The 17,853-nt window shown below is 41.7% G+C and overlaps 1 protein-coding gene across 1 annotated transcript in view; it reads left to right on the top strand.

Annotated features, from left to right (window-relative positions):
• jade2 (jade family PHD finger 2) overlaps window positions 1–17,853 on the top strand; it is a 184,368-nt gene that overhangs the window by 7,358 nt on the left and 159,157 nt on the right. Inside the window, exon 2 of the mRNA XM_023413054.2 lies at window positions 17,392–17,455. Within this exon, the coding sequence (XP_023268822.2) occupies window positions 17,392–17,455 (64 nt within the window). The remainder of the gene's footprint in view (window positions 1–17,391; window positions 17,456–17,853) is intronic.

Here is a 17,853-nt window from a genome sequence, read left to right as displayed (position 1 = left end):
CCCCCCCCCCTCCCCCCCCCCCCCCTTTCTGTTTCCGTCTCTCTCATTCCTGCTCCCATAATGCAGCGGCAGCAGCAGGAACAGTGGCAGCATCAATAAATATTGTGTTAATGTTCTGGTGGCTGGAGCCAGCAAGGTGATAAAGGAAATCTATTTGATTTCTGTGGCTCGTTTGTTTGACCCAACGCCTCTTCGGGTTGGTGTACATATGTGTGTGCGTGTGTGTGTGTCCACATTGTGTTTGAATGTAAATGTGTGTGTATAGCTCAGGAGTTTCTTCCGTAATTCCTTAAATATTTTTTTCTTTCTGGTTCACTCCCTTTTTTGTTCATTCCTTCAGTCCTACTGTCTCATACTGTTATATTGAGCAACTCTTGTTCTTGATGCTCAGCATGAGGATAAATCACTAACAACATTGAATTCTAGTCACTGTAAAATAATTGTCCTATTATGATTCCTCTCAATGTCATCTGACCACGTCTGAAAGCAGAAGTGTTCATACTTATTTCCAGCAGCTGCAATTGAAGGTGATACAAGAAGCCTCCTGTCGTAGAGAGGGACTAGATGTGATTATCGTTCAAATGGCAACAACAACAGACATTTTTGGACCCATTTTTTCCTCAGAGGCATTCAAGTTCAATCCTTGCTTACTAATTCTGACATTGGGAAAAAAAGGTTTCAGAGACCTCCGACCAGCATGTCAGCTGAATCTAAGTTTTATTTAATTCATTTAAGCCACTTGAAGAATTGCTGTCAAATCTCAAATATTTCTCTACAACATATTTGTGATTAATGAGCAACCATCAAGGTAAAAAAAAAAAAGAAGATAATTCCCATAAAACTCTGACCTGCTTCATTAAGATTTTGAGTATGATCAGATTTTATTCATGATGGCATCGTCCTGGCAACAGTTAGTTTTTACCTTGATATGTGGAAGTTTTTCACTTGTGAATCAGGTGAATTTTACTGCCAAATATTCAGCAGTTGTTGCACACCGAGGTAACACTAGCTTATTTTTGATTGAAAGATTTTAGTGCCTGCACAAAGGTGAGACTGCAGGCTTCCTGAATGAAATGTCAGCATAAATGCCACCAAAACAAAACCCATTTGGAATCCGTTTGAATGAGCTGAAAATAGCTTAAACCTCCTGGGGAGTGACTGGTAGTCCCGTCTGTCATGTCAGTGGAGGCATGGAGCAAAAAAGTTTAAAAAAGTTACTAATAAGCCACCTACATCTATCAACGCCCTGACTAAATACAGTATATGTGGGGAAATACAGAAATGTACAAGATGATTCATTTTGGGAATCATCTCTAATGTTTTTCACTTTCCCTTAAGGACCAAGCTAGGTTCTTAGCATCGTTAGCGTTCCTCATCTAAACCACACTACAGCTAGCAGGGAGCATTTGTTTTTTTTTTTGTTTCTGTGTTATTTCACACTTCACTTATGGAGGCTTTGCTCCCCTGAGAGCAATACCAGAAAACTAATTTACTTTACAGAGACAACAGTCTTCTGTATTTGACATGAGGAGCAAGCTTCCTTCCATCCAGTGGATCCCCATGGAGTGTTCAGCGGGGGGTGTGTGTGTGTGTGTGGGGGGGGACCACAGGGGAGTGGGCTGATGGGAATGGTGATGGTGATATCAGCATCAGAGAGTGACTCATGACTGCACTTAAGTGGCTCTGAGCCTTCCAGTCAGTCAGGAGATGTTCGTGTGTGTGTGTGTGTGTGTGCGTGCGCTCCCAAGTGACGTTGTGAGCACATCATTAAAGTTGCTGGCTGAGAAGTTAAGCACCACGGTGTGCTGTGGTTTTTGTCCATACACTTCAGGTTTATTTGTGGTTTTCCACCTTTTGGTTGCAGCTCTCACCGTGTCAATGGGTTCAGGTTCACAGCAACTCAACAAACATATTCAATCGACTGCCCAGCGTTGGAGGGCTTTCTGCTGCTTTCTTTTGAGATACTGAACTTGTTTCTCAAATATCCTGAAACCAGAGTGCAATTATATCACTCCAGGAGGGGATCAAAGTTATTACAGTTCATCCTGAGGAGAGGGGGGGGCCATGAATGTGGGTGTGTGTGTGCGCCAAATGTCATGGCAGTCCATCCAATAGTTTTTGAGATATTTCACTGAAAACCAAAAATGTCAACCTGCTTTAGAGGGTCGGACGAAAGTCAGCAGGTGTCATCTCTGAGAACCATGGCTGTGTGTATTGATTTTGTTAATAGTTGAAATATTTCTGTTGTCTGGTCTGGTGGACTTACTAAGCGACAGACTGAAATTGCCATCCACAGAGGCACGAACCGAGAAAAGCAGCAAATCTACATGATGGAGAAGCGGGAACCTGCAAATGTTGCCAGTTTTTCTCGATAAACGACTTGTATGATCAGTCAATTATCCACATCAGTCACTACTAATTCACTGTTGATCATTTGGCTTAACACATTTTAAACTTGATGTTGCTCTAGATCTGAACTGAAAACTAAACCTCCCTGAAGCTTTTCTCTACTGCATGCTAAGATGCAATAGATTCATCATGTTTTACCCACATTTTTTTTTAGCATTTTAGTGTCAAATAAATGGCTGATGGGAAATCTTTGAACATGGCATACAAACTTGTCCCATAACAACACAGGGCATCATTTAGACAACACACCGAAAACATCAACTCCTCCTCTTGAAATGTTCAGGTGTTGAAAGATGGATTCTTGCCAATTTTATCCATATACCAAGCAAGGTGTGTGTGTGTGTGTGTGTGTGTGTGTGTGTGTGTGTGTGTGTGTGTGTGTGTGTGTGTGTGTGTGTTTTTCTAGCTTTCATGTTTAGCTTTTGAGTAGGTCCCTGTCTTCTTTCTTGCACACCTGTTTGCATGGGATGTTTGATGTGTGTGATGTGTGTCAAATGTGTTTTTTCCTTTTCTTTTTTTTTTTTCTTAGCAAGCGCATGCATCTTTACTGTGTGTGTGCGCGTGTGCCTGTGTTTGATGTTAAATACTAAATACTTGATACCTGACATCACAGATTGGTACACACACAAATTCAAATATGCACATACACACCCTGACATTTTGATTCTTTCAGCTCATTCATATTAGTTGCCCTATTTCTCCATCTCTGTTTCTCTCTTTCTCTCTCTCTCATCTATCTCTGTCTCTTTGTCTCTCCCCCTCTCTGTTCTCTTTCTGTCTCTATCTTTTCTCTCCCTGCTCTCTGAACCTCACTTTATAAATCTTTGTTATTCTTTTCTTTGGTGCTCTTTCCTTCTATACCTGTCAAACTCGTCGGTGTGAACCCTTCTCCTCTGCCTACTTTCTCTCTAGCGGCTCTGTCCAAAAATAGCTGTGTGTGTGTGTTTGTGTATGTCTGTGTATATGGAAGATGAGTTGGGGAGGAGAGTGAAGGAACGAGAGTGAAAATAGACTTGGACCTGTGTGTGTGTGTGTGTGTGTGTGTGTGTGTGTGTGTGTGTGTGTGTGTGTGTGTGTGTGTGTGTGTTGCAGTCTTCCCTGCATGCCTTCTAGCTGTTGCTGTCTTACTAGTATGCACATTAACACTGCACAGGCAAGTAGCGCACAAACACACACACACACCTGTCCAACCCATCTTATCTTTCCTGTTGTTTTTTTCCCTACGAAGAAGAGGAAATATTCTGTTAGTGGGTTGAGAACAAACAGGGAGGAAGAAAGAGAGGAGTGAGGTGACAGGGAGACTGAAGGAGAGGTAGAGAAATAATGACGGACAGACGACTGGAGGACGCAGAGAGTAGCAGTGAAGGAGAGAGTTGTTAAGGTATGGTGATAGGAAGGGGATGATAAGAGAGGTTGAATTGTATATTCCTGGTTTGGTTGTTGCCAAAGGCTTTTTAGACTTAGACTTTTTTTTTTTTAAAGCTTTTTGTTCCCCAGGCAGGTGGATCTCACCCTGTTCAATCAACACACACATACGTCAGGATCATAAGGAAAGAAGGAGAAACACACAGGCACACAATACACACAATAAATCCACTGATATTCAAACCCCCACCCTGGATACACAAGCACACACCTCCACACACACACACACACACACACACACACACACACACACACAGACACACACAGACATAGCACTGCCTCAGAGAGATGACTTGTTATGAAGCAATTTATATGCAAGGATTCTTTATCAAACTGACTGACCTCTGGCTCCTCAAGGAGCTCTAAGCACCGGCCAGCTGTGTGTGTGTGTGTGTGTGTGTGTGTGTGTGTGTGTGTGTGTGTGTGTGTGCTGTTTGGCAAACGGCTTCACTTCTTCACATTGTTGTTGATGCTTGTGTCATTTTAATGTTTGTGTGCGCGTGTGTTTGTGACAGAGCACCTACATCACCTGCATTATTGATATCCTTTTTGTATGCTTGTTGTGCTTTATACATTAAAAAAACTAATGTATATCCCAATTTCTACCTATGTATGTGTGTGTGTGTGTGTGTGTGTGTGTGTGTCCAGATGTTCCAGCAGTTACTTGATGTCTGTTTATTGTTGATGGATCTGTCTGCTTCTCCTGACAGCCAGACTGCCTACTCATCTCAAGAGAGCTGTGGGTGTGTGTGTGTACGTGTGTACGTGTGTACGTGTACTAGGGTTGTTCATTTCCAATTTGTTTTCAGGCTGATAGCCGGCGCTCGTTAACCAACCATTAACAGTTAACTGACAAGATTAAAATGTACTATCTGGAATAGACGAGTGTCTGTAAAGTGGACCGGAACGATCCAGAGTGTCGAAACAGAGAGCGAGACAGATTAGCACACACACACACACACACACACACACACACACACACACACACACACACACACACACAGGAAAGAAGACCCTGTTGACAGATCGTCACACAAGGTGATGGTCTTTTTAACTTCATTGTTGCAGAAGAAGCGACACCCCTCTAATCCAGGAACACATGTAAAGCTCTGTGCTATAAAATCATGAGGTTATTATAAAGATCAGCTCTACATGTGATTTAAAAAAAAAAAAAAAAAGAGCAGAGGAGCAGAATCGCTTCTTGACCGGCACAGATAAATCTGTTTCTGGTGGTGAACAGCCGGACTACTTCTCACGCGACACAGAGTCAGACTGGCATTAAACCTCAATAAAATAAACAGGCCAGACTTACCTCAGTCCTCAGCATAGTGGACGGCTTGTCTGAAATAGCAACATGTTGCCATGCTGTGAGGTGACTCTGGTGCGGTCTGTTAACTATGAGACCCGTGATGGAGAATGGCCTCTCAGATGGTACTGATGTCCCAGGATATTTTAACTGTTTAACTGATAGTATTAATCGGTCAAGCAGTTAACTATGAACAACCCTAGTATGTACATGTTTTTCTATGGTCGTGTGGACACATTTTGGCTGGTTCTCACATCTTCAAAGGGCTGTTTGATGGTTAAGACTTGTTTTTAAGGCTGAGGTTAGAAATAGATTAAGGTTAGGCTGAGGGGCTAGGAAATTATGGCAATGAGGAAAGACCTGTGTGTGTGTGTGTGTGTGTGTGTGTGTGTGTGTGTGTGTGTGTGTGTGTGTGTTGCCTTGCTAGACCTCTGCAGCTACAGTCTCTTAATAATAGATCAGCATCATGGCAGCCATTGTTGTGTGCTGACCTTAAGTGCTGCAAAGTGCTGTGAAAAGACACTGACCCACACCGGTGTTTCTGCTGAAGTAAATGCACTGTCATCAAGAGGATGACTGAGGGAGAGACAAACAGACAGATAGACAGACAGACAGACAGACAGACAGACAAGCAGTGGGGCTGAAATACTTGCAGACAGACAAACAGATGGCAGGCAAAAGGGTAGACGGGCAGAGAGGCAAAGAGTCAAGCAGTCAGACAGACAGAAGGACAGATGGCAGGCTTATAGGCAGACAGAAGGATGGACAGAATGACAAATGGGATGCAGCCAGTCAGATGGATTTGGAAGCTAGAAGATGGACAGAGAGACAGACAAAAAGTCTTGCAGATATCCTGCGTCAGTCATTCAGAATAGAACAGATTGTTAACTTGAATTATCTTTGACATGCTTGTGCAAATATATGTTTCACTACACATGATCACTGATTAGTATAACGGCCATGATTAAGTCTACAGCCAGTTTAGCGCTGAAACCATTAGCTGATTAATCAGAGTATGCTTTATAAATTAATTGCCTGCTGATTAACAATTAATTGCCTGTTAATTGATGGTTGACCGCTAAACATTTTCTCATTTGAGCCTCTTCAATATGAGCATTTACTACATTCTGTTTTACATCCTTGTCAATGAAATATCTTTTAGACTTTTTTATAGAGCAAATGATGAATGGATTAATAGGAAACATAATTTGGAAGCTAATCAACCAGGAAAATCATTGTTTGTTGCAGCCCTTGCTTTTAATGCACTAGGTGTCTGGAAGGGCTTTGTCTTAACATCAGCAATGTTGTCAGAATGAATATCACAAGAACTGGCATAACCTGCTAGGAAAGTGACAAAATTAACAGAAAATCTAAAGAAATAAAAAGATGTCACAGTCCCAGTCACACAGTTTGATTGACTGGTACGATCTGACTGAAGTGCAGTACTTTTCAACACATTTCATCTTGCCTTTGGTAGACCATACGATGCTGTCAAGATGTTCTAAAACCCAAACACTGCTTTTTTTTATGACACTTTATCTGCGGTGGCATCTGCTGTCTCGAAAATGACGCTGATGAAGCTTCAGTGGCTTCACCAATGGAGCTGATATGATAAACCTGTTTCTCACTCTGCTATATACTGCAATTCACAAGTAATGCAGTGCAGAATGCAAACGTGTGGTCGGATTATTTTTCAACAGAAGTCTTGCGGGTATCACCTTTTTCAAGTAATTCATAATTTAGAAGTAAGATGATTTAAAAACTGGTATATCTCTACCAGCTTCCAAACTGTGATATTCCTCCACATCCAAACCCTCTTAGTGGTTATGAGTTAGAGGCCTGTGCTAGCATGCACTCAGTGGAGTTCAGAAAAACTCTGAACAGGTCACCAGTCACATCACATCATTTTAGAGACTTCAGTCTCTAAAGTCCACCTGAGTGGAGTCTGATTTTGAGAAACAGCGCTGATGCCTGTGCCACTTGGAGTGGCTGAAATGAAGGATTTGTTTACTCTGTTGCATTTCTGGTTCATTTAGTTTCTCAGTGGCTAGTTATGAGCAAATCAAGGCTCATAAACACAAGTCAAACTAACTTTTTTTTCTTTTTTGCTTGCCCATTTGAAATATGACCTGTGAGATAGAAGCTTTTATCAGTGGATCTGATTATGTTACATAATCACAACTGACTTGGATTACTGAGGGAGATTCACATGTGCAGGGTTCCTCTGCTAGACTGTTATTGTTCTCACCTGCACAAATGAGCAAACCTAAAACAAAGATATGCTCCAGAGTGACGAATAAGATGCTATACATATACTGGGAGTGTGAACACACCCTGAAACAGTCATCTGTCAAGTATACGCTATTACTCTTCGAGCAGAAACAGCTGCTTTAATCCAACTTTTTCTGTGCTGAATCTTACCCCACTTTAGTAGCTTGGGTGTGGGATGTGTTACAGATCCTGTGAACTGGTAAAGTAGCTGACACATGATTTCTTTCCCACCTGCAGCTTTGGTGTCCAGATACAGCTGTTTTCTCAGCCCTGATCTGTTTGCACATTTCAGAGAACAGCTCCCTTTAAAAGCTCAGTCAGACATGGGGCTTTCGACAGTGTCATAGTCAGCCAATTAATTAGCTCCCCAGGCGACTTGGCTTTCCCAGCATGCATTAGTCAACCCTCTCACTGTTTGTCTTATTGTAAATGTCTTGGGCTGACACTAAACTATCCACCGAATATGTGGCTTTCACATGCATAAAACCGAGAGCTGGAGGTGGCTGTCTAAACCTGTGGCGTCCGAGTCAGGTTTAAATTTCAGGCTTGAGTTTTCCATATTTACGTTTTTCAACGCTTTTGTAAATTGAAGCATGTAGATTAAAATCTGCGGAAATGTTCAAAGACATTGGTTGATGATGACGAATCGTGATTGTTAAAATGGAATTTGAAAGTCGTTTTGGTTGTTTTGGATGGAGTTGACTCATTTCTTAAATGGGCATATTTCATATTTCTTCAATCGCTGTCAAAACTTTGACATTATTTTCTTCTGGCAACCATTACTGCAACATCTGTGTTTTTTTTTTTTTTAAAGAATTTTTTGGGCTTTTTTGTGCCTTTAATGGACAGGACAGTAGAGAGACAGGAAATGGGGAGGCAGAGAGAGGGGGAATGACACGCAAGAAAGGGCCGTCCGATGCGGGAGCCTAACCGGGGGCCAGCTGCAGCGAGGACTGTAGCCTCTATATATGGGGCGCCTGCGTAACCCACTGCGCTACGCGACGCCCCTGCAACATCTGTGTTGACTGAGAGTGATGTCAATGCGACAGATGTATCGCTCACTACTAGCTGGTTAGGGCACTCAGCTCACATGACTGTGACCTCAGGCCGAGTGAAAGAAGTAAAATAAACAATAATTCCACGTGCTTATCAGGCCAGCCTCTGTTTGGGTTTGGAGAAAGTGAAGCCGGGCTACTGTGTAGTCTGCTGGAGATTTTAATGTCTGATTGACATAGTTAATAATCTAAATCATTAATACAACAAGTTATCCAAAAGATTAAAACCCTTACACACCCATAGTCCACCAGCGCAGGTGTTTTCAATTATGTTGCCTGATTAGACTGTTTGTCAGTGGGTGTGTACAGACTTGGCTTGATTGATATCCCCTTTCTCTCCTGTTAGTTTTGTTTCACCCATTAGGGCGGCGCACAGCTTTTTAATGTAACGTAGCTTGGCCAAGGGCAGCGAATAGCATGCCAATAGTTACTCTGTGTGTGTGTGTGTGTGTGTGTGTGTGTGTGTGTGTGTGTGTGTGTGTGTGTGTGTGTTTGAATGTGCTGGTTTGTTAGCTGATGTTTTTATTTATGTACAGATTTTATATGTCTGTCTGTCCTTCATTCATCATATGTTAGGCAGTACTTCCTGTCTCCATTATGGCGTCTGCCTGACTGTGTGTTTTCACTGGGACATCTTTATATTTGCACTACAGGTTCCTTCTATTAAATTTCAATATTAACAAGGATGTGCTTTAAGACACAGAGTTCATATTCACACTGATAGCTTTTTATTTAAATTGATGAGCTCATTAGTAAAGCTAGTTGGGTTTAATATAGCATGGAGATAACAACAGGGTGTAGGGAACATACAGTTTAAAGGTGGTTCATGTTTCCATGCGTGCTGTTTTATAATATGTATGTGTGTGTGTGTATGTATATATATATATATATATATATATATATATATATATATGTAATATATGTAATGTACATTTGTGTGTTGAAATGTAATTTTGTTTGTTTGGACATGAGCAGAGCATTTGTGTCTGACTCAGTAACGTTCTGTGCTTCCTGCTGCCTTTCTTTGACTTGTTTGTCTTTGTTAGCCTAATCTAGTCTCCTGTCTGGATGTTTTTTTTTTTTTTCAAGCTTAACTCTCATCTGTCTGTCTGCCTCCATCTTTTGGGATATCACTCTTTTTTCCTTTGACTGATGATCTCTGTCTTCTCACTCCTGTATTGATCTCTGAATCTCTGATCGTTTTTTTCCTCTTCCTTTCTCTCTGCTCGTTTCCAAACTTCATTTTTTCCTTCATTTAGCCTGGAGACCTATTATTTATATGTCAGAAATGTCCGGCTACGCCAAAACCAAATTATTTCACGATATGGTTGTATTTCATTCTGTCTGATAGTGTTCTCTCCTTCGTACAATATGGTTTCATCGACTCTGACAGCTGGTTGCCTCCAGCTATTGTCCTGCTTCAGCTCTGACAAAGGTTTGCAGGTTTACACAGTCTCATACTGGTAAAGTATGAATTCATAATGCAACAAAAGCCAATAGTTTACATATTAATTGTTTATTTGTTTGGACTCTAAAATATTAGAAAACACTAAATAAATATGCTATCATCAAAGATTCCCAGATCCCAAGCTGTCTTTCATGTAAGACTCACAGGAATAGAAAATACTCACATTAAGAAGTTGGAACCAACACATTTTTGCTTAAAAAATTAGTTAAATGAATAATCATATTTGTCCATCGACTGTTTACTCATCTAGTTGTTTCAGGTATGTGTGACACTATATGTTAAAATGCAGTACAAACTTCAGATACATATAGAATAAAAAATAATGCACAGGCACCACAACAAAACGGGAGAAACCTTATTGTAAATGTTATCGTCATCTCATCATTTTACTGGACTCCCAACACCCTTTACACAGTGAGCACAACTTGCTTCCATCAAAGGCAGGGTTTTACCTCTCTAGAGGTGGCACACACAGATACATGAGGTGTTTTATTCCACCAACTCCTTTTTTTTTTTTTTTTACACAAAATGTGATTTGGCCTCTTACTGCCTGTGGAAGGGTGGTTGCTGGCTTCGCTGCTTTTTCTGATGTCACAATGACAGCGATGATGTTGGTTTTAAGCTGTGTCCTTGTGTTTATTTGTATCTGTAATGTATTCATGTACATATTGTACTGATTGACGTTTTTATTCATCATTGTATTCTTGTGTTTACTGTTATTGACTGCTCTCTTTGAGCCAAAGTGTCCTGTAGGGACATTGAAGCTTTAGTGTACTCTGTATGCCAAATATGCTACAACCTGAGAGCCAGGTCCTGGTTGTTGTAAGTTTTATGTGAAGATACTTGCGTTTGTATCTTGTGAGTATGTTTTGATTTCCTGTTCTGCGGTGAATCCAGTCCTCACCTGTAACTGCAGGACTGGACTCTATATCAAGGAAGGCTTGCAATGTAGGCAGTTCAGTTTTATTTTAATATTAAGATTTTATTTTAAAGGTGGATGACAAAATCCCAAACTGTCACCCAATCCAAAACAAGAAAGCAAACAAGTCAGCCTTGTGTTATCACGTAGCTGTGACACAACTCAACATTTCCACTGTCCTCCCCACTCCAGTTTCTTTCAACAACCCAATGTACCAAACAAAAGACATGCAGTAAACTGTATACGTGCACTCAGAGAGCACAGGCCTCTGCCAAGGCAAGTTTCAAACAACATAAACCAGACTTCAGAGAAAAAAAATCTAATTTATAGTAAATGATCTGGATCTGCCCCAAAATGTAATGGGTTCTTCCCCGGCCTACGCCCCATCCCTCCACCAAGTTCAGAGCAAATCGGTTTAGTACTTTTTGGGTAATTCTGCTGACAAATAAACAGACACGGCTGAAAACGTAACCTCCTTGGCGGAGGTAGTAATGATGCAATAACATGATGTCTGCTGGATACTACCTGAGGCTTTTGGGTTGTTTTTGTATTGTAGGATTGAAAGAGAAGCTGTGGAAAGAGGACAATAATCACTACAGTGTGTGCAAAACAATGTTTGCTGTGTGTTCATACTGTATATGAGATCTGTAATGAAATGAGCATCAGATTGGTGAGGTTTGCTTTACTCGTGTGCTGAATCCATGTTCGCATGACATCACAGTCTTTGCTGTGAGACACGCCTTCTGAGTGGCGACTTAACGTTGACGTTTTGAGACATTGGCTGGTAAAAGCCGCAGCACTATACATTTTATAAATAGAGCAACTCATTTGACCATTGCAAAGTTTGAGCTAAGGATACGTTCTGAGCCAGTCAGCCTGAAACTTGTCTTTGGACTGCTGCTTCCTTAGTATAGATGCAGTTATCTATCCGAGGATCCTGTGGTGTTTTTTTTTTTTTTTTTCCCTGATGATGTACATTTACATTTTAGCCATCGGTCCATGTGCTCCAGGGTGGAAATGGTCCGTCTGATGCTGCGCTTCTGGGCAGTCGGCTTGCATTCTGCAAGGCTGCAAACATTGGCTGAACATTGTCAGACATCGCTGTAAACGTATGTGGGAATCAATGAAATTATGTTCAATACCCGCAATCCCGCACTGAAATTGAAGCCCTGCTGTAAGCATTTGAATTCTGGCTCTACAGCTAGAAGCAGTTACAGCTGTTTGGCAGGACGGTTGTCAGACTGTCACAGACTCTCTCTCTCTCTCTCTCTCTCTCTGTTTGTCTCTGTAGGCTCTTTTCCCCTCTGTCTTTGTGTCTCTATTTTGTCTTTGTCTTTTCTTTTTGTCCTTAGGAAGTCACCCAGTGCAGACCTGGAGTCTGATTCACTGGAGTGATTGAGATGAAGTTGTACATTTGTGAGTCTTTTCTGTCTCCCCTTTTCTCCTTCACCCACCCCCATCTCTCCAGAGAACAAGAAATATCTCAATCTCCAGTGTGGGCTCTGGTTCACTGGACTGATTGAGACGGGGTTGTGAGAGAGAGAGAAAGAGACTGAGCGACCTGGAAGCTAAGGATGAGGAAAAAGTGGAGGGAAAAAAAGAAAGGATGTCAGGAGGAGAGAAAGAATAAGTGAGACAGAGTGATGGAGTAAATGAACTTGGAAGCTTTTCAGCATTGCAGAGCTGCCTCGTGCCATAGGTGAGCCGTCTCCAAAAGAGAAGGAGGAGGGGGATTTTAAGGAGACACAGTGACGTTTCCAATTACCATCAGTTCTTTCACTTTAACCGGCCAGCAGTTCTACCCTTACATACACATTGAGAAATTCTGAGCTGCCACCAGGTGAAGAAGTTAAAGAGACGGTCCTGTCAGCTTAAAATCACAGATTCAGGCTCCATGACGGCAAGATGTCACAGAGACACTGAACCTCAGCCAGTAAATGTGGCTGGTAAATGGATATGGACGTAGTGTCCACTAATTAGAAGGTTGGTGGTTCAATCCCCGGCTCCTCCAGGCCCCGTGTTGAAGTATCCTTGGGCGAGATACTGAACCCCACATTGCCCCTGATGGCTGCTCCAGCAGTGTATGAGCGTTATGTATGAATGTGTGAGTGAATGGGTGAATGTGACAAGTATTGTAAAGCGCTTTGAGCGCCCAGCAAGTCCATTTACCATTTATCATATGTAACATATCAATCATTCAGCATATATCAAATACATGTATTTTTTTTCAATCCAATAGCCAACAAATGGAAAATAGAAACGCAATTATCAGGAAACATGTCACAACTACACAGAAATTTAGGACATCTAAGTTATTGTTGTGTATTGTGAAAGTGACTGGTAAAAAAAATTAGCCGGAGCGGCTGGTGAGGGTTTCCCGCTCTGGTCAATACAGTGAGAAAAGTGGAGGCATTGCAAAAGAAATGGTGCAGTACTGAGAGAAAATCATTATAATTCACTCTCATTTTCCCGTCTGAGTAAGCATACAATCAAGTAAGGATTTGGCTACTGCTTGGAGGTAGTGCTTTTATCATGACAGGCATACCGAAGAACAGCGAAAGTGGAACCAAAACTGGGACAGCTGTGCAACCAAAATCAAAATTACTCCCCAACTGCTGCCATAAAAAACAGCAAGGACACACACACACACACACACAAAAAAAAAAATTATAGGCAGGAGGGAATATGTTTCTGGATTTTTGCGCTTAACCAAGCAACGGCTGGTTAGCATTGTCAGCAAACTAAATGTCAGCAGCTAGCCACACACTTACTGATATGTCATGAGTGTGTATGTGTGAGAACGTCTCACCTCTTTTGTGAAAGCGAGAGTTCGGTTGACTGAAAAAGTTTTTATTCCAAACTGAAGTGAAAAGCAAAACCTGTTGGGAAATCTTATTATTTTCACAGGTGTTTCTCCTGCTGCGACATGTCAAAATGTCTTCTGTGATATTTGGGACAAGGCCTATTGCACTTGACAATGCTTGACTGTTGCTCTATGAAATCTGCTGGGAGCAAGCAGTACAGTGTGCAAATCTTTTTTTTTTTTTTTTTTTTCTTCACCCAGATTGGAATTGCTACCCTTTCCCTGTTATTGCTAACTCCTGTTGATGGTGTAGCTGTTGAGTGTGACATCACTAGGTGCATGTTTATATGCCAGATGCCAGTAAACCTGTAAAGGTGCTAGTTGAGAAGCTTTCCTTGGAATGACTTGGCATGGAACAACCCAATCACCTGACCAGCTAGTTACTCTGTAGTGCACTCAGTCAGCGACTCCACTCCGGCTCTATTTTAATGGACTTTGTTATCCAAGCTGGAAGCAGTGGAAGAGGAGAAGAGAGACAAATTTTTACCTTTTTGGAGCTACCGTGAGATGAGCGTTGCAAAGGTTGCCAACAGATCCTCTCTCATCTCACAAACTAAAACATTAATTTTTATAGCATCTTGGAAGCATTAGAATGCCTCCCGGCTCATGATGAATGCTTTTCAGAAACCTGATTTAAAACAGCGTAGGAGTTTTTACATCTGATGCAACAACTCAAAGCCGTCGCGTTGATGGATGGAGCCCCGTTCAGTCGAACTAATCATGAGAAATAACCGTCTACAGCTGTAGCCACAGGTATAACTACAAAGTACCAAGTGGGAGACACCTGAGTAAATATTTCTGACTAAAATTTTTATGCTCAGTCAGTTGAGTCCTCGGTTGAATCACAAACAAAAGTGTCCAAAAATAGAAGCTGCGATGTGTTCATCATCCAGCACATTTTCTGTCACAAAATTGTTGTAAATGCTTCAGACAACTTCTAACAGACTCATTCAGAAAGCTGGTGTAAAGAATTTTCTGTCACATTTTTTTCTGTGTTCACATTTTCCTTTGGGTGGTCGGGGAAAAAAAATGGCTGGACTGCTTTTTTTTTTTTTTTTTTTTTTAAAAGAAAAAAAAAAAAGAAAAAAAGAGAAAACTTTGGTGCCCTGAGTGTGGTTTAAGTGGGTCGCCTGAGAGTTTAATAGGCGAGGGGAAACCCTGAGATGGATCCAAGCGTGCAGACTTGAAGTCAGACAGACGTAGCTGGAGGAAGTCAATGATGTACTTAACCAATCGCCTCAAAGGCAGGACGACGAGGTAGAGCTAGACAGATGGGAAGAGGTGGAGGGATGGAGAGAGAGAGAAGCGAGCAAAGCTGAGGAAGTCAATAATGTACTTAACCTTACTCAACGCACTCCCTCTGTCCCTGTTATTGTAAGGCAGAGAAGACTGGAAGGGGGAGGAAAAGAGATGAGAGGGAGAGGGTATGATGGCAGGACTTGGGAATGGAAATAGTCGGAGGCAGCGAAGAAGCGCTGTGTTTTTCTGTCAGCATAAATGTCAGAGTAGTTAAGTGTGTGCAGGGCAGGCGGGGAGGCCAGGGTACTGGAAGAGCCCCATATAAGAGGGAATAGCCGGGTTTTACGGCCACATAAATCTCCGTTCCCCGCACTGAAGGTTGTAACCCACCTCCTCCTCTTTTGGCTTTCCTGCCTCAGTCTAGCAGTACGCTAAAACCTCCTTTTGACTTCTTGACTCTATTTGTTGCTGCCTCCTTTGCCTCATTTCTCTCTCTTTCAGACTCTTGACCCCTGGCCTCTTTTTTTTTTTTTTCCTTTTTAATGGAACTCTATATATTTTCTTCTTTTGCAACTCAGGCTACAAGAGATTAAATATTTCTACAGGCTGCATTTTTTGCATCCTTGATCTGTGTTTTCTTTTCCCTTTAAGCCTTGTCAGGGACACTTTAATAATAAACCTCTGAGTTTTTGCATGTTGAATCATAATATATCATATCAACAAGGTGACCATCAGGTGTTTTTCACTGCTTCTGGCTATGTATTCAGTTGTATGCTGATCAGAGTGTTCTTGTTTTCTCATCTGAAAGTGCTGATTAAACTTTACATTTTTTAAAATTTTTTTTTGTGTAAACAGGAGGAAATGGTTGCTCAGTGAAATTAACTGTGCCTCCACCTGTTGGTCTGAATTCACCCTCTGTTACTGGATCTCTTGCCTTCTCTCCCACTGCTCTGTCTAACTCTTTGCAAATCTGCTGTTGCCCACATTTGCTTCTAACATGTAAAATGTGAAGCTGAGTAACGATGGAAAACATAGAGGGTGCTGTTATTTAATGTGTTTTTCTAAAAACAAAAAAGATTTTTCTTGATAGCTTTTGTTTGATTTATTTCTGACCTTTTTCTCTCTGACGCACTCTGTCCTCCTTCTCTGACGTTCCTCCATTGTCTCTATGACTGTTGCTTCGCCCTGCTCTTTGCTTGTAACATCTTTGTTTATTTAGCCTGAGCAGCTCTCTCTCTATCCCCCCCCCCCATTCTGGACACAAAATTGAATCAGACACACACAGTAGGCATCTATCTACTAAATAGATGTCTTTTAGCAGCCACTCCTCATGTCTGCTCTCCACCTCTCATTTCAGTTTTCCCTCTCTTCTCTCTGTCTCTGAAGTGAGACTCATGCTCCGTCGCAGAATTAGCGTTCGGCTGCTGTTGCTTGTGAATTGAAGTTAAATTGCTTTCTCTTTGCAACACGTCTGGATTGAACTCATCACACTTGTTGTCACATTTGGGAAATGGGTGTAATACAGGGTTTATTTAAGTGTAAGCTGAGCAAGTAACTATGGGTGTGTTTTCCAAGTGGCAGTCAAGTTACCGCAGAAACACACATCAGTTCAGTCAAAATAATGAGGGATTTTTTTTCTTTTTTTTTTTTTTTTTTTCCCTATAGGCAACTGCGTCTTCTGTATCTTCCTGGTGCTCCTGCTGTGTTAAATATGCTGCTCCCTGATGGAAGCTCATTCATAAAGATGCGAGATTCCATTCAGTAAATGCTTTGTGACTGAAATATTGTGGGATGTTGCTGATGTTGCTGAGTTTTCTTGTAAACAAACACACAGTTATCACAGTGATGATCTCAGAATTAGGATGTTAAGGTGACAAATGAGCAACGCGAGGTTATTGAATAAAAATGTTCTCATCCTAGATGTTGCTTTTTAATTTACTTTTTCATTTCACACTTGTCTGCAGCTTAAAGTGCCAGGTTGTGCAGGTTGTGCCAAACTGTTTTGATTTGCCATGTGTTGATTCAGTTTTATTCTGTTTATAATCAAGAAAGAAAGACCTAGAGTATTAAAGCAGATGCATAAAAGGGGACTTGCACAATAGCCCCCAGTGAATAGAGCACTATTTCAGGATGCGTTCACAGTCGACTTGTACAGGGACTCCCACTGTATGCGAAGAAAAGGAACAAGTGTATCATTGTGAAGTTCCCAGCAAGTCCGAAGTGCTAATATGTAATGGTGATCAAGTCGGTTTACTCTGGCAGGCTGCCTGCTGCAGACTCTGACAGATTGGTGCCATCAGCGCATTATTTCATTAACACTTGTGTTTTCATGGTGAACATCTTCTCACTCGTCATTTTTCTCTCTCTCTCTCTCTTTCTTTCCCTCTTGCCCCAATTCTTCCCTCCCTCCCTCCCTCCCTGCCACCCCTCTGACAGATGGAGAGCGAGAAGAAGAGGAGAAAATACTCCACGAGCAGCAATGACTCCGACACCACCGACAGTAAGTTGGAGGGAGATTCAGGGGAAGGGAGGGAGTGTGTGTGTGTGTGTGTGTGTGTGTGTGTGTGTGTGTGTGTGTGTGTGTGTGTGTGAGTGAGTGTGAGAGAGTTAGAGAGAGAAAGCATGAAACATGGAAGTGTCAGAAAAGTGAGTTCCTGTGCTGCTGTTTTACAGTGAGCTGCCTGATTTTAGTCAACTCCCGCAGGGTATTTCTTGTATCCACTCTCCATATAGACTTTCCACCTGTCTCACGGTCATTCCCTCCTCTGCTCTCCTCATTAAGACTTCCTCTTTCTGAACACAACTGCAGTATAAATATGAATATGCAGCTCTGGAAATTCCAGGTCCTACTATTCTGTCAAAATTTAGAGAGCTTGGGAGAAATGGGACAGAAACGGA

This window comes from Seriola lalandi, unplaced genomic scaffold (assembly GCF_002814215.2).
Source record: "Seriola lalandi dorsalis isolate HSWRI2012SDOR001 ecotype SW California unplaced genomic scaffold, Sedor1 jcf7180002054502, whole genome shotgun sequence".
NCBI lineage: Eukaryota > Metazoa > Chordata > Actinopteri > Carangiformes > Carangidae > Seriola > Seriola lalandi.
Note: the sequence above shows the minus strand (reverse complement) of the source record. Positions and strands in the feature narration are given on the sequence as shown.